The sequence below is a fragment of the Oryx dammah genome, unplaced genomic scaffold, assembly GCF_014754425.2.
Source record: "Oryx dammah isolate SB20612 unplaced genomic scaffold, SCBI_Odam_1.1 HiC_scaffold_15, whole genome shotgun sequence".
Lineage (NCBI taxonomy): Eukaryota > Metazoa > Chordata > Mammalia > Artiodactyla > Bovidae > Oryx > Oryx dammah.
This window is the reverse complement of record NW_024070199.1, coordinates 44,673,462-44,696,391: the sequence shown is the minus strand read 5'-3', so window position 1 is coordinate 44,696,391 and position 22,930 is coordinate 44,673,462. Positions and strand designations below refer to the sequence as shown.

The 22,930-nt window shown below is 55.3% G+C and overlaps 1 protein-coding gene across 1 annotated transcript in view; it reads right to left on the bottom strand.

The window, feature by feature from the left end:
• Positions 1 to 172: 172 nt before the first annotated feature.
• IGHMBP2 (immunoglobulin mu DNA binding protein 2) overlaps positions 173 to 22,930 on the bottom strand; it is a 24,519-nt gene continuing 1,761 nt past the window's right edge. The window contains exons 2-14 of the mRNA XM_040255213.1: positions 22,188 to 22,357; positions 19,204 to 19,387; positions 18,520 to 18,617; positions 14,887 to 15,050; positions 13,691 to 13,891; positions 11,691 to 11,838; positions 7,155 to 7,329; positions 5,278 to 5,460; positions 4,899 to 5,017; positions 4,393 to 4,487; positions 3,248 to 3,371; positions 1,804 to 2,649; positions 173 to 546 (exon numbers count right to left, since the gene is read on the bottom strand). Coding sequence (XP_040111147.1) covers positions 173 to 546; positions 1,804 to 2,649; positions 3,248 to 3,371; positions 4,393 to 4,487; positions 4,899 to 5,017; positions 5,278 to 5,460; positions 7,155 to 7,329; positions 11,691 to 11,838; positions 13,691 to 13,891; positions 14,887 to 15,050; positions 18,520 to 18,617; positions 19,204 to 19,387; positions 22,188 to 22,357 — 2,881 coding nt within the window. The remainder of the gene's footprint in view (positions 547 to 1,803; positions 2,650 to 3,247; positions 3,372 to 4,392; positions 4,488 to 4,898; positions 5,018 to 5,277; positions 5,461 to 7,154; positions 7,330 to 11,690; positions 11,839 to 13,690; positions 13,892 to 14,886; positions 15,051 to 18,519; positions 18,618 to 19,203; positions 19,388 to 22,187; positions 22,358 to 22,930) is intronic.

Sequence of the window (22,930 nt, the reverse complement as noted above, 5' to 3'; positions counted from 1 at the left end):
CAGTCTATACACGCATGACACACACACACGCACAGGCCCACAGTCTATACACGCACACAACACACACACACACAGGCCCACAGTCTACACGCACGACACACACACACACACAGGCCCACAGTCTATACACGCACACAACACACACACACACACACACGCACAGGCCCACAGTCTATACACGCACACAACACACACACACACGCACAGGCCCACAGTCTATACACGCACGATACACACAGATGCGCGGGCCCACGGGTTGTGTGGGGGTGCGCACACAAGCCCAGAGCCTGTATGTGCGTCTCTCTCTCTCACACACACACAGGCCCATGGTTTGCCCGGAGCCCACCAGCCCAGGTCCCCCAGGGCCGCGGACCTCCGGCAGGTGGTGGCCGAGGCAGTAGCGGCGGCCGCAGTGCAGGCAGAGCTGGCCCAGGGTCACGACGCTGGCCGCGCACTTGGCGAAGCTGCAGGTGTTGTCTGCCTTGATGGCGGCCGAGACCAGGGCGTCAAAGTCCTCCTCGGCAGGCAACTCTATGACTGCGGGTCCTGGGGGGAGATAGGCGTCAGTCACCCCAACAGGCGAGGACAAGGAAGTCGGACGCCAACTCCCCGCGGGGCCGTCTGCCTGTCACGCAGCCAGCCCGACCCCTGCCCTCAGGGCCACCGCGCCTGAGCAGACGCTGATGGAGCGGGTCCCTCACAAGCCCAGTGACCCTCACCAGACAGTGCAGCCGGGAGCATCCGGAGGGGGCCGGCAGGCAGGGCAGGCGCTCCTCAAAGCTCACCCGCACAAATCCAGAAGAGCATTTAAATATGAGCATGTCCTTTACGTTGCTGACTGTAAACTCAAATCCCCAGACTAACCCTGCCATCCAGGGAAACACAGTGTATTCCTTCACAGCCCAGTGTAAGGAAACATAACATCTATAACCAGACAATTGTGTGGAAATCCTTTAAAGCTGTAGGGAAACGCTCAGGAGGGGGAAGGAGACACGACTATAACCCCTAAATGGCGTCTTTAACTCCGGCGGCGCCAGCTCCCCTGGCGTAGGCGCTGACTCCCAGGGACACTGTTCTCACGTGGCCGCCACCCACACCCCCTCAAAGGACCATCCTCTGGCCACGCCCGGGCAGTCACGTGTTCTGAGCCTGGTGGAGGCAGAAGTAGGGTGTCCGCTCCCGTGGGGGGGATGGCGTTACCTGTCCCCTGGCTCAGCTCACGACATGGAGCGAGCACAGACAGGCCCGAGGCGGGAAGACAGCTCTGGGCTGTGCTCCCCAGGGCTCGGGGGCGAGGACCAACCCCATGGCCTTGCCTCGAGGAACGCGGCTGTGACAAGGGTCACCCAGAAGAGCCAGGCCGTGCCCTGGACTCTCAGCCTCAGCGTGACACAGCATGGGGGCCGGTGGTGGGTGGAGCGAGCAGCCCCCGGGGGCCCGCGGAGGCGGCACAGGCCTGACAGCAGCGCGCTCGGCCCTGCCCGGGACCCCCAAGCCCGTGGAAGGAGCCACGGCCGTGCAGGCCGCCCTGACTCTCTGTGCCCCCGGGCCCTGCCCGCCGCGGCTGCTCCTCCGGCCCTCTCCTTGCAGGAGGAGCTCCGGTGGCCCAGCCGGACCCCACACGAGGCCTGGGGAACAGAGGCCGCTGAGGCAGGCGTGGTCTGCGGGGGCTTGGGGTTCAAGATAAAGGACCCAGGCAGGGGCCCCACGGTAGGCGCCCTGCTTCTTCATGGTGGCAGGTGGGCCTCACACTCCCAGTGGAGGGGACGTTACGCCTGTGCTCCCACGAGCTGACCAACTTACCTCTCGCATCTCTCTTCTTCTTCTTTTCTGGTAACTTCCGGGGCGCGGGGCCTGGGGCGCAGGGCCCCTCCTTGGCCCGCTGCTCCTGCTGGGCCCCCGCCCTCTGCAGTCTCTCCAGGTGCAGCGCCTTCAGGTCCGGCTGGTCCTGGCCGCTCGGCTCCCTGACAGGGGGCTCTGGCTGCTCAGGGGGCTCTGGCTGCTCGGGGGGCTCCGGCTGCTCGGAGCTGGGGGTCTCGGGACACAGAGGGGCTCTGCCACCCGGCGCCGCAGGGGTGGGCAGGGCCCTCTTGCTCACCGTGATGAAGCGTTCCCTCCCCTTCCCGGTGCTGTCATGCCTCAGCCCAAACTCCTCAGCGATCTGGTGGACCCGCAGCCTGTCGTGTGGGTTCAGGGAGGCAGGGAACTCCAGTTGCATCTTCTCACTCGCCACGAACTCCACAATCGTGGCCCTGAAGCCGTCTGCACCGTCTCTGCTCCCGGCGCCCTCCCGGCTGCCGCCTCCATCAAGGCTGGGCTGAGGCTGCGGCTCGGAGGAGCCCAAGGGCACCCTGCTCGGCTTCTTTTGGCCTGGCCTGGTCCCCCCGGGGGCCCTCCTGGCTGTTGCAGCAGAGCCCCGGGGCTTCCCCCCTGCCTGGGCACCCTCGTGGGAGTAGTTCTCGGGGACGATGTCGTCGAGATACTCAAAGGCCGTGCGCACCTCGCCGTGCTCCGTGAGGTAGTCCACCAGGGTCTTCAGGAAGGCGTGGTTGCTGACCGTGCGGGAGTCACAGACCACGGCCACGTGGCGCCTTGCGCGGGTAACTGCCACGTTGATGCGCCGGTCCTCGGCGAGGAAGCCCACCTCACCTGAACACCAGCCCAGGTGCACGGAGGGCAGAGACTAAGGGACAGGAAGGCAGGCTCCCCCGTCCGCCGCCCTCCCCCAGAGGACTGCCTGGGCTCCGTCCGCCCCACAGCCGTGGGGTCCCGTCCACAGGCTCCCCCCGGCTGCTGTCTAGAATGGTTCTCTAGTCCTGCCTGGAGCTCTGGCAGTGATGCCTGCCACTAGTCTCCAAGTCAGTACAGAGTCCTCTGCCGGAGCTCAGACCCAGGACACAGCCCGGAGCCATGGCCAGCACACGAGGGACCTTCCAGCGCGCCTCCTGGCCTCTCTTAACCCCTCCTTAGCTGTTTTCCTGACAGAGCCTACTCACTGACAACTGTTTCTGGGAAAAAGTTTCTTACCCAGTGGAATATCCACAAGCCCTGGCTGCAGAAACCAGGCCCTGAGCTATACTGGCCTTGGGGCCAGGAGATGGGCTCTGGGCTCTGGGAAACCACCTCCACAACCACTTTGAGAGGCTCGCGAGATCCTAGTTCCCCAACCAGGGATCAAACCCAGGCCCTGGGCAGCAGAAACGCCGAGTCCTAACCACTGGACTACGCGAAAGCCCCAGCCCCGCACCTTTCCTGTTGGACCTGACGAAGGACAGGATCACAGCTTCCTTCTCCCGACCCTGGAAGCCGTCGACGGACCTTATCTCAAGCTCTGGGTGCCTGTGCGCGAGGCTCTGTCTGAGCAGGTCCACCTGCAACACCAAGCCAGGCCTCGCACCACAGCTCATGTCGGGGGACCCCACATGCTGCCCTTTAACCCGGCGGAGGCCTGGCCCCACACAGCCGCTCAGCCCAGGGGGCCCGCAACAGCCTTGGGGTGACGGCCTCCAAGCACCTCCCTTCCCACGGGCGTGCGCGTGAATGACAAAGCAGCACACAGACGTGGCGGGGTGACCCACACCCCAGCACGAACGCTCACGGCACCATGGCGTGGGCTCAGACACCCCCACGTGTGTTCTCTAAACCAGGATGGCATGACGTGGCGGGGTGACCCACACCCCAGCACGGACGTTCATGCCACCACGGCATGGGCTCAGACACCCCCAGGCGTGTCCTCTAAACCGGGATGGCATCTCATCCCCAGACCTCACGACCTGGGAAGCAGGTGAGTTGTTCCTACCAAAGGAGACGGGCCTTGCTTAGTGAGCACACAGGCCCTGAGAGGGGAGATGGGAAAAAGACCAAGAGAAGGGAGGAGACGTCTAGGGCGTCTGCTGCCCACCACCACACCCTTCACCAAGCGGCGCCCCCAACCCTCCCCAGGCAGCCTCCGGAGACGCCCAGCCCTGTGGTGTTCCACAAGCCGGAGAGCTGACTCGAGAGGAAGCAAGAACCTGGCGACTGGTCACAGCCACCAGCTCGGGTGTGGGCCAACCTGAGCCAGACTGGAGACTCCAAGCCAAGGCTCCCGTGGGGACACCGTGAGACAGGCCACCCCGGGAGTGCGTGAACGGACACCAGCCTGAGGCTGCCTGGCCCCGAGGGCAGGCCCGACAATCAGCTGGCACGGAGAGCCAGGAGAGACCGGGATGGGATGGGGAAGGCACTGCCAGGGGACGGATGGATGGACGGACAGAGCTCTTGCTGAGTCCATCTGAGCCCTGGATGCAGTTGTGATGAGGTCAGCTTTCGGCCTGCAGCTTTCGGCCACCAGAGCCCGTCAACCACCCTGCTCCGCCAGCCCCTCTGGTGGGGAGTCACCCTGACATGCACCTGCAGATTATACGGCGTGATGACGGCGATGTCGGCGGCCCGGACACCCGCGTCCACCAGTGCCTGGACATGCAGGCCGACGAGGCGCACTTCACCTGAGGGGGGAACAGACGGCCCCTCAGCATGAGGGGCGCTCTCCACGGACACCCGTCACCGGCGCTGGTTTCCTAAGCACTTTTCCAGCTGTGACGACAGGCGGCTCTCACGCTCGGCCGGTGGTGGCCTCCTGGGAGGGGACGCCGGATCCCACACACAAGGCCCAGGGCCCCCGCGGACGGGCCTCCTTTCTCAGTGAGGAGCAGGTGTGCGCCCCGTCCACCTGGCTGCCCCGAGGGGGGACCCTCGCTGCCTGGGCCCCCTCTGCCTTGAACTGGGGCTGCCCACCCGTCAAGCATGCCCACGGTGCCCCACTGCCCAGGGCGCCTGGCTCAGGACCCGCGCCCCTGCCCTCATGCGGCTCTTCTCTGACACAGGCCGCTGAGAGGGGCCCGGGCCAGTCTGCTCACCGGGGTTCCCTTTGGACTGCTCGTCATCCTCCTCCAGCTCCAGCAGCCCGCAGCCGGCCGTGTCCACCAGCAGCAGGGGCACGCCCGTCTCCTCGGTGGCCGCCACACCCGGAAGGTCCCTGCACACAGGCCGACACTAAACACGGGAGGCCCCGGCAACAGGCAGGGCCCTGCTGCCCTTCCCGCGCCCTCCCCAGCCCTGACCCCACACCAGACAGCAGCGGGAGGCGAGCACAGTCATCGTGACTGGAGGACCTCATCCGGAGGAGCCTGACCCACGCTCTGGCCAGAAATCCGGTCTCAGAGGCGACCTCCACACACACACCTTTACGGAACGTGGCTCAGGGGACACGGGGCGGGGTACAGCGGAGTCACTCACCTCAGGAGGTGCCCAGCCACGGAAGGGTGGGCGGTGAGCTGCCCGTGGTACAGGGCCTCCGAGGCCCAGCGCGCGATGGCCTGATGCATGCGATACTGCACCGTCAGCATCCGCACCGCCCCGGCTCCGCGCTGCTCCGCCAGGCGCTCCATCAGGCTGAGCGACAGCCCCGCCAGCGCGGCCCTGCCCGGGGAGAGCAGCGAGGGGGCCCGAGTCCCGAGTGCAGCCTGCACCTGGGGCTGGGCGGGAAGCAGCCCTCAGACCTCAGCCCACTTCCCTTCCAGAACTAAGGGAACAGCCCCCTAGAAGTGCCCACGTCCACCAGCGAGCCACGGAGCCAGACCCAGCCAGGCCGCATGGTGCAGAGCTGACCTCGGCCCACCAAGGGACGGTGCCCGGGCCTGCTGCAGGCCCCGCGCTCCCTCCTAACCTCCCTGGGTTACCACTGTTCAGTACAGGCGCCTACCAACAGCAGGGCCATGGGCGTGAGGGGTGAAGGGACCCAGTCCCAACCGCAAACCCAGAAACACCCAGCTCGACCCACCCCACACGTCCCCCCAAATCACCCGAATTCCCCCAGAGAGACGGTTTCGTGCGCCTCCCTGAGGGCACGCAGTTCACACAGAGGGCTGCTCCACAGGGCCCCTCAGGCCTCCTCAGGAACCAGCCACTGAGCCGAGGCCCCCGAGCCCTCCTCCTGGACAGCATCCATGCCCACCCCTACCTGGACATCTGGCTCCCACAGGACAGTCCTCCAAAGCACACTCCCATCCCCTCTTTATCCAGCCCAAAGTCCCCTCCAGATCCTCCCTCTGAAGCCTCTGGCGGCTGGACACCCTCTCCCTGTGGGACCCTGACCTGCACACCCCTCAGCTCTGGGGTCCCCGCTCCCCTCTTGCCGGCTCCACCGACAGCCTTGCTCGCACACCCAAGTCTCACACTTTCACCTGCCACGTTGGGGACATCCACTCAACAGGTGGGATCGGAGCACACGCCAGGTGACCCACCCTCAAGGAGCTCAGGGTCTGACCTAGCTGTCGTCTGAAGGAGCCAGCATGGGCACACCCGGCGGACGGCATACCCGGCGGACGGCATACCCGGCGGACGGCACACCCGGCGGTGAGCAACAGCTCTGTTTTCAGAGCCGCGGCCCCGGGGGTGTCACAGCGTGACCACTGGCTCACACCAGCATCCGCACGTCCAGAGAAGGCCCTGAGCTCAGAGTTCCCACCGTCAGCTCCCGCTCTGCTTCACCCGGGGCCCCTTCCACAATCCCCATAGAGACCAAAGCCGGGGAAAGGCTAGTGACCTCTGCCCCCACCACCTGAACCTGGGGTGACAGGTGACAGGTGTCACGTGGGTGACAGGTGGGCATGGATGCTGTCCAGGAGGAGGGCTCGGGGGCCTCGGCTCAGTGGCTGGTTCCTGAGGAGGCCTGAGGGTCCCTGTGGAGCAGCCCTCTGTGTGGACCGCGTGCCCTCAGGGAGGCGCACGAAACTGTCTCTCTTATAGGTGACAGGTCTGCCAACTGCCCTCCAGCCCTGCCCGCTGCTGACCCCGGCCAGCCAGCCGCCCGCCCCTGCTCACCGCACCCTGCCTCCGCCATGTCTGGGGTCTGTAAGTCACACATCGTGAGACCCTACTTCCTCTGTGTGGGTGTAACTGAAACTGCACCTTCAATCAAAATGACCCCGGGGTTTTCCCTCCCCTAAGTGGGGACTCAGATGCTGAGGGAGCCACCTGCCCCCCACAATCTTAACTCAGTCCATGGGCCGGGCCTCCCCACTGGTCCAGGGCCTCTGGGTGAGCCTGGGCTTCCGAGCTGGACTTGGAGGGATGCACAAGGGGGTGGCAGGTGAGGGACAGAGGGGTCTCACTTGTGGGAGACGATGGTGGGGGGCAGCTGCTTGTGGTCTCCGGCCAGGATGCACTTCCGGGCCTTCAGCAGGGGGATCCAGCAGCTGGCTTCCAGGGCCTGGGCACACTCATCGATGACCACCACATCAAAGTGGCCGTCGGGCAGCAGCTTCAGCGGGCCGTCCGCAGAGGCGCCTGGTGGGAACCGGAGCTGTGAGCCTTCACAGAGGTGCTAACAGCTGCACGCACCCCAGAAGAGACCCAATGAGCCACTGGTTCATAGTCTGGCTACACATTAAGGCTTGTGTGGTACATTTGCCTCTTGGAATAAGGGTCAGCAGGACGTTCCAGGGCTTGTGGTTCCAGCCCCTGTGTTTAGGGGTGAAGTGGTGAGCCCCAGCCATGGGCCACCCCAACACTCCGTTCACCAAAGTCAATCTCCCTTCTGGGGCTGCGACCCCAAAGAAGGCTGCCTTAATTGTAAATACTATTTCTGTATCATTTTCTGAATTTAGAGCTTAGTTAATTCTCTTTTTAGGTGCTTTCCTGGACACACAGAACAATTAACTGCTGGGCGAAAATCACCGTGTACCCAAGGACACAAAACCACCACAGTCAGTTCCTCCTTCCTGGACACAGAGAGGTTCGGTGGTCCCAGGACTTGGGGGCCCTCCGTCCAACCATCACCTGCCCGTGAGCGAAGGGAGCAGGGCTGCAGCAGCGCCCAGGACAAGGAGCCGCTCAGGAAAATCGCTGGACAGACAATGACCACAAGGAGAAGAAACAAACCGGGGGAGGGGAGGCGACCTGACCTCCAGCACCCACAGCTCTGTGTACAACGGCCAGTCTCCAGCAAAAAGGTAACACACAGGCAATGAAGTACGGCCCACTCATGGATGAAAAGCGATCAACAGAAACCACTCCTGAGAAGGCCCAGGTGGCAGACTTACCAGACACACACTGTAACATCAGCTACTTTAAATGTGTACGAAGAGAAGGAAGCCTCGTCTAATGAAATAAAAGGCTGTCTGAGAATGATGTCCCACCAAGATTATCAATAAAGGGACAGAAATGACCTTTAAAAAAAAGCCCCAAACTCACAACGTTATAAATCAGTTGTACTCCGGTATAAAATAAAAAGAAAGAAAGAAATGATTTAAGCCATTAAAAAAAAATACACTCTGCAGTTGAAAAGTACAATAGCTGAAATTCACCGGAAGAGCTAAACAGCAGATTTGAACAGGCAGAGGAACCAGCAAACGTGAACTCAAGCCAGCTGAATTATTCAGTCGGAGAAAGAGAACAAAAAAAATAATGAAGGGCAATGCCCAGCACCTCGGAGACCCACAGGACACCGTCAAGGGCACCAACGAGCACATCCCAGCAGCCCGAGAAGGAACGGAGAGAGAAAGGGGCCAGAAGAGCACTGGAACAATAATGGAATGTGGAAGCTTCACAATCTGATGAAAACAACAGTGCCCAGACCTAGGGGACTCAACAAACTCCATGTGGCTAACCCAGAGGGAGCCATGGGGAGACTCGTCACAGTCACGCTGCCGAAGACAAAGAAAGCGGCACTCCATCACGTGCAGCAGATCCTCAGAGAGACTGACGCTCGTGGAGGCAGAAGGCAGGGGCGGCACGCTCGTACAGCTCGGACTGTCAACCGAGAACTCTGCCTCCAACAGAACAGTCCCTCGAAAACAGAGGAGAGAAAAGGTACACCCAGGTAAAGAAAAGCTGAGACCTGTCCTTCGAGAAAGACTAAAGAGAGCCCTTCAGGGTGACATGAAGGACGCCAGAGAGGAACGCAAATTTCCAGAAGAAGCAAAAGGCGCCAGAAAAGGCGACGACACGGGAAGTGTGATAGACAGCGTGACAGTATTAGTGCAATCCTGTCTTCGTCCTGTCAGATCTAAAGACAACCGGACAAAGCAAGGGTTACAGAGTAAATCAGAAGCTGGGCTCTGTTCCTGAGAGCAGCCCCTCTGAGAGGCTGCAGCAGACAGACCCTCAGGGCCACCCACCCAATCCTGATCCTGGCCTCCTAGCAGTCACACCCCATGTAGCCCCTTCCCCTGAAGTGTGGGTCAGACCTGGGCCTTGCTTCGAGCCAACAGAATTCGGCCAAGGTGATGGGGGGGATTCATGTCGTGGTGATGTTACCGAAGACTGTAACCCATCTTGCTGTAACAACACTCTCTTATTCGCTGGCTTCTAAGAATCGAGTGGCCACATCAGAAAGGCCTAAAGCCGCCAAACGTGGTCTCCAGCTGGAGTGGCTGTTTTTATACCAAAGCAGACTTCAGAAGGCTTCCCAAGGGGCTCAGGGGTAAAGGATCCGCTACAGTGCAGAAGACACAAGAGACAGGAGTTCAATCCCTAGGTCGGGAAGATCCCCTGGAGGAGGGCATGGCATCCCACTCCAGTATATGTGCCTGGAGAATCCCATGGACAGTCCTCTGGGGGGCTGTAGTCCTTGTGGGACTGGCGGGTCGCAAAGAGTCGGACACAACTGAACAACTAAATAGTAATATTTCAAAAAAGAGAACATACTAGGGATAATGATGGTCGTTTCAGGATGATAAATTGGTTAATTAATAAAGAGAACATAACATTCAAGCCCCTAACAAGAGAGCTACGAAGGACATGGGGCAAACACTGACAGAACTCCAAGAAGAAACAGATGTACAATTACAGTTGATTTCAACACCCCTCTCTCGGTAAGTGACAGGATGAGAAGACAGGAAATCAGTAAGGATACTGACTTGAACCACAGTATCAACCATGACAGGAAACTTCAACAGAACCAGGGAAGTGTGCACGGAACACTCACAAAGACCACATTCTGGACCATGAAACAAATCTCGATGAAATGATCCAAGTCGTACACAGCGTATCCTCTGCCCACATGGAATTAAATGAGAAATCAACCACAGGAAGATATCTGGAAAACCCCCAAATATACGGAAAGAGAATGACACAATTCTAAATAACTGTGGGTCAAAAAAGAAAAGGGAAACGAGACGGTTTATTTCACAATGAATGAAAATGCAAACACGCACGTTAGAAGTTACGGGATGCCGTGGAAACAGTGCCCGGGGAAACACGTACAGCACTGAGTGCCTCTAGCACAGAAGATGACGGTCTCGAATCAGTACGAACCTAAGCCCTCCACCTCCACCTGAAGAAGAGAGAAACTGAAGAGCAAATCAAACCCAGGCAAGCGGACAGAGGGAGATCACGTGCACCAACGCTGAGATCGGCGCAACAGAGAGCAGGGAAACAACAGAGGCTGCCGACACCAAAAGCTGGCGCTTTGAGGGGATCGATAAAATCAATACCCCTCTTGCCAGAAGATCAGAGGAAAAACAACAGGATGCAAGTTACCAATCTCAGAAGGGGAGAGGTAACACTGTCACAGATGCTACAGAGGGTTTGTTTTTTTATGATAAGGGGTTATTATGAACAGTTTTATGCCTGGGAATTGAAAGACTTAGATTAAACAAATTCCTTGAAAGACACAAGCTCTCTTGAGAAGAGACACCCTGAATATTCTACGACAATTAAGGAAACTGAATTTGCAATTAAAAGACTCCTGAGGCTACAAGCAATAAATGCTAGAGACGGTGTGGAGAAAAGGGAACCCTCTTACACTATTAGTGGGAATGTAAACTAGTACAGCCACTATGGAGAACAGTGTGGAGATTCCTTAAAAAATTGCAAATAGAACTGCTTTATGACCCAGCAATCCCACTGCTGTGCTTACACACCGAGGAAACCAGAACTGAAAGAGACACGTGTACCCCAATGTTCACTGCAGCACTGTTTATAATAGCCAGGACATGGAAGCCACCTAGATGTCCATCAGCAGATGAATGGATAAGAAAGCTGTGGTACATATACACAATGGAGTATTACTCAGCCATTAAAAAGAATACATTTGAATCAGTTCTAATGAGGTGGATGAAACTGGAGCCTATTATACAGAGTGAAGTAAGCCAGAAAGAAAAACACCAATACAGTATACTAACACATATATATGGAACTTAGAAAAATGGTGATGATAACTCTGTATGCGAGACAGCAAAAGAGACACAGATGTTTAGAACGGACTTTTGGACTCTGAGGGAGAGGGGGAGGGTGGGATGATTTGGGAGAATGGCATTGAAAGATGTATACTATCATGTAAGAAACAAATCACCAATCTATGTTCAATACAGGATACAGGATGCTTGGGGCTGGTGCATGGGGATGATCCAGAAAGATGATATGGGGTGGGAGGTGGGAGTGGGGTTCAGGATTGAGAACTCATGTACACCCGTGGCTGATTCATGTCAATGTATGGCAAAACCAATACAGTATTGTAAAGCAAAATAAAGTAAAAATTAAAATTAAAAAAAAAAAAAAAAAAAGACTCCTGAGGAAAAAACTCCAGACCCAGAGGGGCTCCACTGGTGCATTCTACCAGGTTTTAAAGACACCTCTATGAAACGCTCCCAGAAAGCAGGCAAGCGGGCACACTCCCCACCTCCGCGGGAGGCCGGGCCCCTGACCTGTGTTTGTGGCGAGGATTACACTGGCCGCCGCCAGGCTCTCCAGCATGGCTGCCTCCTCCCTGTCCTTCAGCTCCTTCCTCAGCAGCTTGATTTCATCTCGAAAATTACTCTTCTCTCTCTTATCCTGGGTCTTTCTGTTTTTCGTCTACAAAGAAAAGGAAAGACAATAATTCTGACTCGACTTTGTTTTTAGCTCTTTTTAATTCACAAAGCACTTTTATTTATCATCAATTGGGCCGCCTCCCTAAGGTCCTTTAAAGGTGATAAAAAGTCAAAAGTCTTGGGACTTGCCTAGTGGTCCAGGGGCTAGGACTCTGCGTGCCCAGCACAGCAGGCCTGGCTTCAATCCCTGGTGGGGGAACTAGGGTCCACATGTCACAGCTAAAGATCCTGTACCTCAACTAAGACCCAGTGCAGCCAAATAAGTAAATACATTATACATGTATACACATATATATTTTCAAAGTCCTTCTTGAAAGAGCAACAGATCCCCGTGGGTGACGCCCTGGCTGGGCCCTCAAAGCCACTGGCAGCTGTGCAGGGAGAGGCTGGGGGGAGAGCGTGGGGCCCCAGAGAGCAGTAAACTCAGCCCGGGGGAGCCGGCCCTGCCCCGAAGTCATAAGCAGTGCTCCCGGGGAAGAAACGGCGCCTGCTACTGCAGGACTGGGTCCGGTGGTCTACACAGAGGGAAGCGGAGTTCCTCTCAGTTTTCCACACTCGTCAGGAGAGGAAAACATTTGCTTCAGCCCCTAAATGTTCACCTAGACCTTGAGTTACTTCCACACGCAAAAGACACATAACCCCTTCCTCATCTGTGGTTTCTACTTAGAAAGGTATTTCGGGAGGAGTGACAAGCGGACGCCTGCCTTACAGAGAAGAGAACCCTAAAAGCACAGATTTAGAAAGGAACAAGGGGGCTTCTGTGGCCGTCCAGTGGATAAGACTGTGCTCACTCCCAGTGCAGGGGGCATGGGTTTGATCCCTGGTTGGGGAACTAAGATCCCACAGGCCCTGCAGCTCAGCCAAAAAATTAAAAAATAATCAGGAACAAGAAAATGAAGCCACGCACATGTGCAGTGGCATGAACCACATCAGTGCAGGCCTCCAGCGTCTTCAACCTGGAGTGACCCTGCGAGTGCCCTGTCTGCCCCTGGAGTTCCCATTCCCCTGTGGGCCTCGGGGAAGGCCGAGTCTCCACAGCAGCCCTGTGAGGCCCGGACACAAGGAGGTGGGCTGGCAGTGAGCAAAGGGCAGACGTGCAATCGAGGGAACCGGGGTGTGGGGGGATGTGTAAACTAGAGAACCAAAGAGCTTGAAGGTTCCAGAAACTGCACTTCCCACTGACCTATCAGCTACCGAGTTCCTTCTCACGAGGATTACAGTCCACTTTTTGTTTCTCTTTCTGGCTGAGCTGGGTCTCCGCTGCTGTGCGTGGGCTTTTCACTACAGTGGCTTCTCTCGCTGGGGAGCTCAAGGGCTCAGCTCCGGGCTCGAGAACATGGGGTCAATAGCTGTGCTGCACACGGCCTGATGCTCCGCAGCAAGTGGGGTCTTCCCAGATCAGGGGTCGAGCCTGCGTCCCCTGCACTGGCAGGTGGATTCTTCACCACTGCACCAGCAGGGAAGCCCCTACATCGTGTTTTATATTAAGGGACTAAAAAATTAGGGAGGACGCGTATTTTCTGAGTTTTTACTTTGGGGCTGCTTTTTTTTTCCTTGCCATCATTATCCAGCCAACATGCCAGACACAGGGAGCCCTTAAGAGCAATGTTTCCTGCAAGACAACTGCTCGCCTCTTCATGAAACCGCCCTGAAGACAGTGAGTCCCCATTCAGTGCTGAGCACAGGTCTCCAGCAGACACAGGCAGACCCAATGTTTCAGCCCAGTCTGTGACTCGGCCAAGGCCAGAGAAACGCCGGAGGATGCCACTTGCTCCTGGCGAAGACTGCAGACCAGAGAGCCACATGAGGGGCAGACACGGCAGACAGCTACTCACCCAGGCCTGGTCGATGTCCCTCCTGATGTCAGCCACGATCCGGGCGCCGTCGCTGCGTGCCAAGACCGCGTCCAGCGAGTGCTGCTGGATGGAGTCCAGGAGGCGGGCTGGGTGGCCGAGGCGGAGAATCCTCTGCTTCCACTGGGCCAGCCGCTCCACCAAGTTGTCCACAGCAACGTTAGAGGGCGCACAGCACAGAACCTGGGGGGCACAGCTCAAGCTCGGCTTGGGGGTTTCTAAATGCAATCACCTGAGTTTACATTAGAACAAGTGGGAAGTCCTAAAGTTAAAGAGAGGAGGGTGGAGCGTGTACAGCTGGTGACGTTACGGAGTAAACGTCCAGCTGTGAGGACTGGTGCAGACGGCCTGATGGACGCGCTACGGCACATGGACACGACATCTGGGTTCCAGACCTCAGGCCGAAAGAACCTACGGGGCTCCCGAAGACCAGAAAGGCTGACCGGCAACCAGAAGGAAAGGCCTCGAAGCGTCCTGGGATGGTCAGGGCCGGGACACCCATCTCCCTGAGGACTGAAGGAGCAAACGCTGCAAAGGCTTAGACGGGTGCCTGGTTCATAAGAAGGACCCAAGGAACGTCGACCTACAGATCTTGACTGTTACTGCTCCAGTTCTTATCCTTATCCAACATTTATGACCCAGAAAGGTAACAACCGCTTCACATGCTCAGAATCCACGATAACTCGTGTTGAGGGTAAAAGAGCCTCTCTCAACCATTAACAATCTAAGTGAATGGTAACACACACCATCACATCCCACATCTCAGGAACCGGGAACCTGCCATCTGCACAACTAACAGGACCCTTGAATTAACCAAAAAAGGTCTGTCTCCCATGACTGGCTGCAGGGCCTTCTCCTAAAGGGCATAGACGGGCCAGGTCACCTGCATGCCCAGCAGGGGCCTGAGCACACGGCACGGGTGCTGAGCGGGTGGCTCCTGGACTGTGACCCAGTGGACAGTGCCCCAGGCCTCCCCAGTCCAGACCCACAGCCCCAAGGACAAGACCACACCCCTGGTACTGTCAGACACCAAAAGGGGCGCAGCCTAGCGGTCAGTCAGTAAACACGTGGGAACGTTCCTAGCCAAGTCCTGGAACCTGGGCTTGGGCCCTTCAGTGCCTGCAAGCACGGCAGACCTGAGTGACGGGTGTCTGCAGGGACGTGGTGCCCACGCCCACCTTTGAGCCCCGTTTCACAGCTTGAAGGATGATCTCCACCACGGTGGTGGTCTTGCCAGTTCCCGGGGGCCCGTGGATGATGGCGAGTTCCTTCTGGGACAGCGCAAACAGGACCGCTTCCTGCTGGGAGGTGTCCAGGGCGGGGTTGCAGAAGGTCAGCGGGGCTGCAGGACAAGCAACAGTGAGGCTCCGGCTCCCCATGACCCGATGCCATTCCCTCAACCCCACCCCGATGGAAATACAGGATGTCATGAGACAGGGAGAGAGCTGGCCCTCCCCTGGGTCAGCAGACAACACAAAGTCAACCTGCTTGGTTTTCAAAAGTCTTCCCCTGGACAGGAATCCACAGGTCCTGTGTGCAGGCTCTCTGGGGGACCGTCCCCAGCCACCCACCGCTGCCCCAGCCCATACAGCCTAGAGTGTTCACTACCTGTCCCTTTACTGACAAAGTCAGCCAACTCACGCTCCAGAAAAACAGATTGCTGGGAAGTAAATGTCTCTTGGAACATATCTGCTCCCACCTAGTGTTCCTTTTTACGTGGCCATAAAACCACAAAAGCAAACAATGAAAAGAATCACTAGCAGATCCAGGATGGTATTTCCAATCTGAATTTTCCATAAGCGAGACTGACGACCTGCTTTGTAAGCTCTATGCTCAGAGCCGGTGTCGCTGTGTCCAGCCCCGAGTCCGCAGCCTCCAGCCCACGCTGCCCACTGCGGAGACGCCTGTGCTGGCTGACCGCGTGGGCACAGGGGGCTGATGCGGACAGGCAAGACTGAGACACTTGCAGGCACCATGGGAACCTGTGAGCCAGAGCTCCTGTGTGCATCCTGGCCACCACGCCGTGCCCTTGCTCCCCTGGACGCCGGATACACCCAGGGCACGATGTGCAGCTGGAAACACAGCAAGGACGGCGCTCACCTCCTTCCCAGCTCAGAGCAGCCTCTCACTAACTGGCTGGCAGAAACAAAATCTTCTTTGAGAAAACTGACAGGTTGTAATTGTGTACGTGTGGCTCTTGCGGTTTCCTTGCCAAGTTGTGTCCCACTCTTTTACAACCCCACGGACTGTAGCCCTCCACGCTCTTCTGTCCATGGAATTCTCCAGGCAAGGATACTGGAGTGGGTTGCCATTCCCTTCTCCAGGGGACTTCCCAACCCAGGGATCGAACCCAGATCTCCTGCACTGGCAGGCAGATTTTTCACCACTGAGCTACCAGGGAAGCCCAGAAACAAAATCTCATTTAAATGTGCCCTCAGAGTTTGAGAAAGTATTGGGGTGGCCAAAAAGTTAGTAAGATGTTACAGAAAAACGTGAACAACTTTTTTGGCCAACCCCATAGGAAGCAGCCCTGAGCTTACAGACAACACCGCCAGGGTGTCAGCGCCAGTGTGACGGGAGAAGGGTGTGGGACGGCCCTTGTGTTAGAACTCCTGCAGAGATGTTGCATAAATTGCCAAGTCCAACGTCTGGAGAACCGTCCAGTGAAGGGCAGCTGCTTGATGAGGTAACAAACCCCTCAAAACGAGGTTTTCCCAGACACTGCAGGAGATGAGAGTGCACAGATCACCGTGAGTGAGAACAGTGGGTGTGTGTAGGGGTGTGTGCGTAAGTGAAAGAGACACCCTGTTCTACATGGATGTGGAAAAACAGCTATCTGAATACACACGCCCATCAATGAGGCTAACTCTACATGACAGGTGTTTTAGTGATTTCCCTCCCCTTGTTTATTTCCAAATGTTCTGTGACTAACACATGTCACACTTACAATCAGATATAAGCTCTCCTCAATTTGAAGGACACAGAAAAAACAATCAGATGTATTGAGGACTGATAGTCTTCAAACCATAAAAAACTGCTATCAGGCATATAGCACTGGGTTGGCCAAAAGGTTTGTTCAGATGTTTCCGTAACATCCCATAGGTGTGATGGAAACTAGCACCGTCTCTGCCGTTTCAGGGAACACCAGGGGCCCTGGCTGTAGCTGGCATCCAGGGGAGCATGACACATGCAGGAGCTCTGGCTCAGAGGCTCTCACACAAGCGTGTTTCAGTCCAATCTGTCCAGGCAGCACCCTGGGCCCATGGAGTCAGCGTGGTCACCTCTGCAGTGGACACCTCGGGAGAGACCGTGGATGTTGTTTTCCGTAACACCTTATGTTGTTGCTGTTGTTCAGTTGCTAAGTTGTGTCCGACTCCTTGCAACCCCATGGACTGCAGCACACCAGGCTCCTCTGCGCTCCACCATCTCCTGAGTTTCCTCAAACTCACGTCCTTTGAGTCGGTGATGCCATCCAACCATCCTATCCTGTGTTGCCCCCTTCTCCTCTTGCCCTCAATTTTTCCAAGCATCACGGTCTTTTCCAATGAGTCGGATCTTTGCCTCAGGTGGCCAAAGTACTGGAGCTTCAGCTTCAGCATCAGACCTTCCAGTGGATATTCACAGTTAATTTCCTTTAGGATTGACTGGCTGGATCTCCTTTCAGTCCAAGGGACTCTCAAGGGTCTTCTCCAGCACCACAGTTTGAAAGCATCAAGTCTTTGACACTCAGTTTTCTTTGTGATCCAACTCTCACATTCATACATGACTACTGGAAAACCATAGGTTTGACTAGATGGACCTTTGTTGGCAGAGTGATGTCTCTGCTTTATAAAACACTGTCAAGGTCTGATATAGCTTTTTGTCCAAGGAGCAAGAGTCTTTTAATTTTGTGGCTGCAGTCACCATCTGCAGTGATTTTGGAGCGCCACCCCCCCAAAAAGTCTGTCACTGTTTCCATTGTTTCCCCATCTGTTTGCAATGAAGTGATGGGATTGGATAACATGATCTTCATTTTTTGAATGCTCAGTTTTAAACCAGCTTTTTCACTCTCCTCTTTCACCTTCAGCAAGAGGCGCTATAGTTCCTCTTTACTTTTTGCCATTAAAGTGGTGTCATCTGCACATCTGAGGTTCTTGATATTTCTCCCAGCAATCTTGATTTTAGCTGGTGATTCACCTAGTCCAGCATTTCGCATGATGTGCTCTGCATATAAGTTAAATAAGCAGGGTGACAATATACAGCCTTGACGTACTCCTTTTCCAAACCTGAACCAGTCCGTTGCTCCATGTCCAGTTCTAACTGTAGCCTCTTGTCCTGCATACAGGTTTCTCAGGGGGCATGTAAGGAAGTCTGGTATGCCCATCTCTTTAAGAGTGGGGATTTTTATTACACAGCTTGTTGTGATCCACACAGTCAAAGGCTTTAGCACAGTCAATGAGTAACACCTTATGGAAAAACCCAAACGAACCTTTTGGCCAACCCAGTATGATCGGACATCCTCTGTTCTCTCAGGTCACTGACACAGAAGAAATATCCTCCCACTTCAAAATAAAATATTCAGATACATTAGAAACAGCATTATTTAAAAACAACAACAATGGAATGAGCTACTTTTTTGACACTGTGTGCAGGTAACTGACTTGTTCAAGACAGTCACACAAAGAAATTTATAAAGACACTAAGTTAGACTTCTCCCTGCGCATTCGCAAACTCTTGTTAAAATCGCCCAAGATCACACTGGTTGCGGTCACACCGGTCACGATACCACCCATAGTGACTTCAATCGGGAAAGGAAAATCAAAAGCTCTTACGCATCTCGCTGGGAGGACTGGGGTCTGATGTGCCAAAGAGGACCTCTATGAGCGAGGACGCAGGGCCAGAGTGATACTTCTTTAGGGAAATCAGAGCTCTGCCAAGGGACACAGAAAACGAGGAGCTTAGTGACAACTAGGATTGACACGGCGCCTGAGGCCCCCGCAACACTGCCGCCTCTGCCCACCCACCTCCCACAGTGGTATATGCTTAGTCGCTCAGTCGTGTCCAACTTATTATGACCCTGTGGACTGGAGCCCCCCAGGCTCCTCTGTCCATGGGATTCTCCAGGCAAGAATACTGGAGTGGGCTGCCATTTCCTCCTCCAGGGGATCTTCCCAACTCAGGGATCAAACCCAGGCCTCCTGTATTGCCAGCAGATTCTTTACCATCTGAGCCAGCAGGAAAGCCCACCATCTCCCTCAAGGGGCATGCAACCAACCCCAGACCCCAGGTGCTTGCCGTTTTCTCCAGCAGGAATGAGATACTTTCAGGGAAAATGGTACGTGTGATTTCCAAAGAAGGCAATGGCAACCCACTCCAGTATTCTTGCCTGGAGAATCCCAGGGGCAGGGGAGCCTGGTGGGCTGCTGTCTATGGGGTCGCACAGAGTCGGACACGACTGAAGCGACTTAGCAGCATAAGCAGTACATACACTTACTTTTCCAGTTACGTACACTTACTTTTTCAGTCGCTTGTATGTCACGTCGTTGGCAAGCTTCAACAGTCTGTAGGAATGCTCTTGGTCCAAACTCAGCTGGGAATCGTGGGACTCATCAAAGGCCACGGTGACTGCTTTCTGGGTGATGCGGGTCAGGATCCCAGTGGCCAGCTGACCGCTTTCGTCATACAGACCCACAATGTCACCTGCAGGAGCAAAGACCAGTTACGTAAATGCTGAACAAAGTTAAACGAGAATTATTTCATTCAACAAACACCAGCGCATTTCAACTACTGTAACTGTTACTTTCATTAGAAATGAAGTCGGGAGCAGCAAAAAAAAAAAACTTCTAACTCACATTACGTAATTAAATTCACTTGCGTGAAATGAACTGCTTAACACAAACATGGCAGTCAGTAAAATATTTAAAGTCTTCCTCTGCGCCTGGCACTGTTCTGGGTGCTGGTCTGCATCAGGAATAAATCACGGTCCCTGCCCTCACTTTGGGAGGAGGGGAGCAAACAGAAGCACCTGGCGGGGTCGGTGCCAAGGGCTTCAGTGAGAAGGGCAGAGTGAGCACAGGGTCACTGCAGGGCGTGTGGGACAGGCCGCTCTGCGGGGAGACAGGTAAGCAGGGCGGGCCCCGAACCCGGTGGCCACAGGAGCTCACCTGGGGGAGGGCACTCCAGGTGGAAAGCGAACACTGCTGAAGGAGGGAAGGGGCTGCTGCCACTCAGCTGGGCTTCCCGCCCCTGTCACAGCTCTGGTGACTCACCCTCCACCAGGCAAGTCTGAGGGGCACGGGGCACTCGACCCACACTCAAGCGACTCAGGGCTTCACATGCCCTCAGGGGTGAGCCTGGGGCCAATCAGAGCCTGAGACTTTTGCCTGGGCAAGCTGGAAGGAGGCCCTCACCCTTCCCCGATACACCAGAAACCAGAGCAGACGGACAGCCTGGAGCTGCCACCCCATGGGGCCTGAGAAGGAGCCAACCCAGAAGAGGGCGTAGCCGACACAGAGAGGAGCCAGGCCCAGGCGACCCTGCGCCCAGGGCCACCTTCCAGGGATCGCGGCCCACGCGCCCCTTCCCGCCCAAGCCCGCCAGGCTCAGCGCTTCTGTCCCCTGAACACCAACAGTTCTGACCAAACCAGAGTCCACTTGGAGATTCAGCCGAGCCCCCCACATACTCACAACCCCATTTATTCTGAGTCAGAATCCACGCCACACATCAACCAGCACCAGGCATGATTTTAGTCCTGACCTATTTTCCTTCTAGGAAACGATTTCATCTGTACTTTTAAAGACAAAGAGAAGGTGGCAGCAGTTCCCCTGCCTGGGCCCAAGGTCTGGTTCTGTGCATGGGGTAGGGGAGTCTCCATGGGGCTGAGTGCCCTGAGTTTAATATATATATACTGTGCCTTCCCCACCAGCTGCCCTGAGTGGGGGCCCACATTGCAGAGTTCATATCTCTAAGCTACAGAGCCTTAAAACTGCTCTTCAGAAGATGGAAACCCAACAACCAACCCCACCTATGTCTGATCGGAAGCTGTTGCAACACATCAGATTTCAGATCTGTGCCTTTCCACCTAAAGGACCACCTTCCTCCAACTTTCTGTTTATCAGTTATTCATCAGCCTCGAAGGTCCTGCCCTCCACAGCACTTCCTAACTGAACATAATACATTTTCCCTTTGGTTTGCAGAGTTTACAAACGCCCAGCAGGGACATTCGGTCCTGCCCACTTAATCCTGATGGTAAGGCCGAAAGCTCGACTGTCTTTAGAGGACAGATGACTGACTCCTAGCTCCTCAGCAACACAGTGTGTAAGATGTGACTCCGACCATCAGCTTCCTCTCCTCCTATCTGTCTCCAAATGCAGCCAGGATTCCAACAAGCGGGGGACAAGAGGCCAGAAAGTCAAAATATGAAACCAACAAACCCTGTCATCACCAAATCAGGGCCGAGAGACTTTTCCAGAGAACGTGCAGTGCTTGGCGGTGCTGCTGTCTCCATTTCCAGGTCTGATTGAAAACGAGAGTCCCAGGTGTGAGGTTAAGAAGCTTCTTCAAACTGCCCCTTCTTTCCAACACGGCTGCCACAAGCTTAGCCAAAGTATTCTTAGTACAAGGAAGGTCTGGGACTACATAGCTAGCACAACAAACCATCTGGTCCAGGGCTATGGGGAGGGAAGGCGGCGGGAGGTTCAAGAGGGAGGGGACGTATGTATACCTATGGCTGATTCATGCTGATGTATGGCAGAAAGCAACACAACATTAGAAAGTAATTACCCTCCAATTAAAAAGAAAATATATATATATATATATATATACACACACTGTGATATTATGGGAAAAAAAAAAAACAAGAAATGAGAGTCACGTGTAACCTTACATTTTCTAGTAGCTACATTTGTGTACTGTTGAGCGTGTGAGCTCAGTCATGTCCGACTCTTTGCAACCCCATGGACTGTAGCCTGCCAAGCTCCTCTGTTCATGGGATTTCTCAGGCAAGAATACTAGAACGGGTTGCCATTTTCTTCTCCAGGGAATCCTCCCGACCTAGGGATCGAACCCATGTCTCCTGCTTTGGCAGGCTGGTTCCTCACCACTAAGTCACTTGGGAAGCCACATTAAACAACCAAAAAGAAACAGCTAATTTTAATAGTAGTTTACTTAACCCAATATATGAAAAATATTTTCATTTCAAAACATAATTGGTAGTCATAGAAATTACTCTTTTTTTTAACAGTACTAAATCTTCAAAATCTCTTGTGCATTTTACATGAGCAGGAATCACCAGCCATATTTCAGGTGTTCAGCTGGTGTCTGTCGGTCTGGAAAGTGCTGATCTAAACTACCAGAAAGCCTCGTAACTGCTGGATTTCTAAGCGAGAGTTCTCCACTGCAAAGCTTTATTCCCCAGCTGGTCCTATGTGACTAGATCTTTACAGCCCACATCTGAAGACTGCAATATTCAACGCATACCCTTGTCAACAAGATACAGACCGGAAGTAAAGCTGTTACTGGGAAGAACAGCTGCAGACACGCATCTCCTGGGCTCGAGGGTAATGAGCAGCCGTCCGTACAGCCCAGTCCGCTGGCTGGATACCTGCAGCTTCAGCAAACAGACGCCTCGGTTCTGGAGTTCCTTCAGAGAGACATTTTCCTGCCAGGATCTGGGAAACACCCAATGTTGAGACTTCAGTATTTGTATTTTACTAGTTTTTACTTCCAAACGTGCAGGAGGAACAGAGGAAGTCTATGCACAGGAAACTCCAAACCTGCCTCCTCTCAAACTTGTTCCTCCTACAGACCCCCATGCCCTCTTCACAGCGCCTGCACTCACCTTTGCCTTCTCTCCTGGGCCCTGTGAGTCACTGTCCCACCAGGCACCCCCATTTGTACCCAGAATGCACCCCTGCACCCTCACTGCCAAGGGCCATCCTCTGCCCAAGAATATAAAATAAGAGGGACTCCTCTGGCCATTCAGCAGTGAAGACTGTGCTTCCAATTCAGGAGGCAGAAGTTCGATCCCCAGTTGGGGAATTAAGATCCCACATGCAGCTCATCATACACGCACATGTACACGCACAGGCACACGCACACGCACACGCACACACACGAACACAAGCTTCTTCCCCAGACACACACACACACACACACACACACTAACACAAGCTTCTTCCCCAGACAGACACACACACACACACACTAACACAAGCTTCTTCCCCAGACACACACACACACAC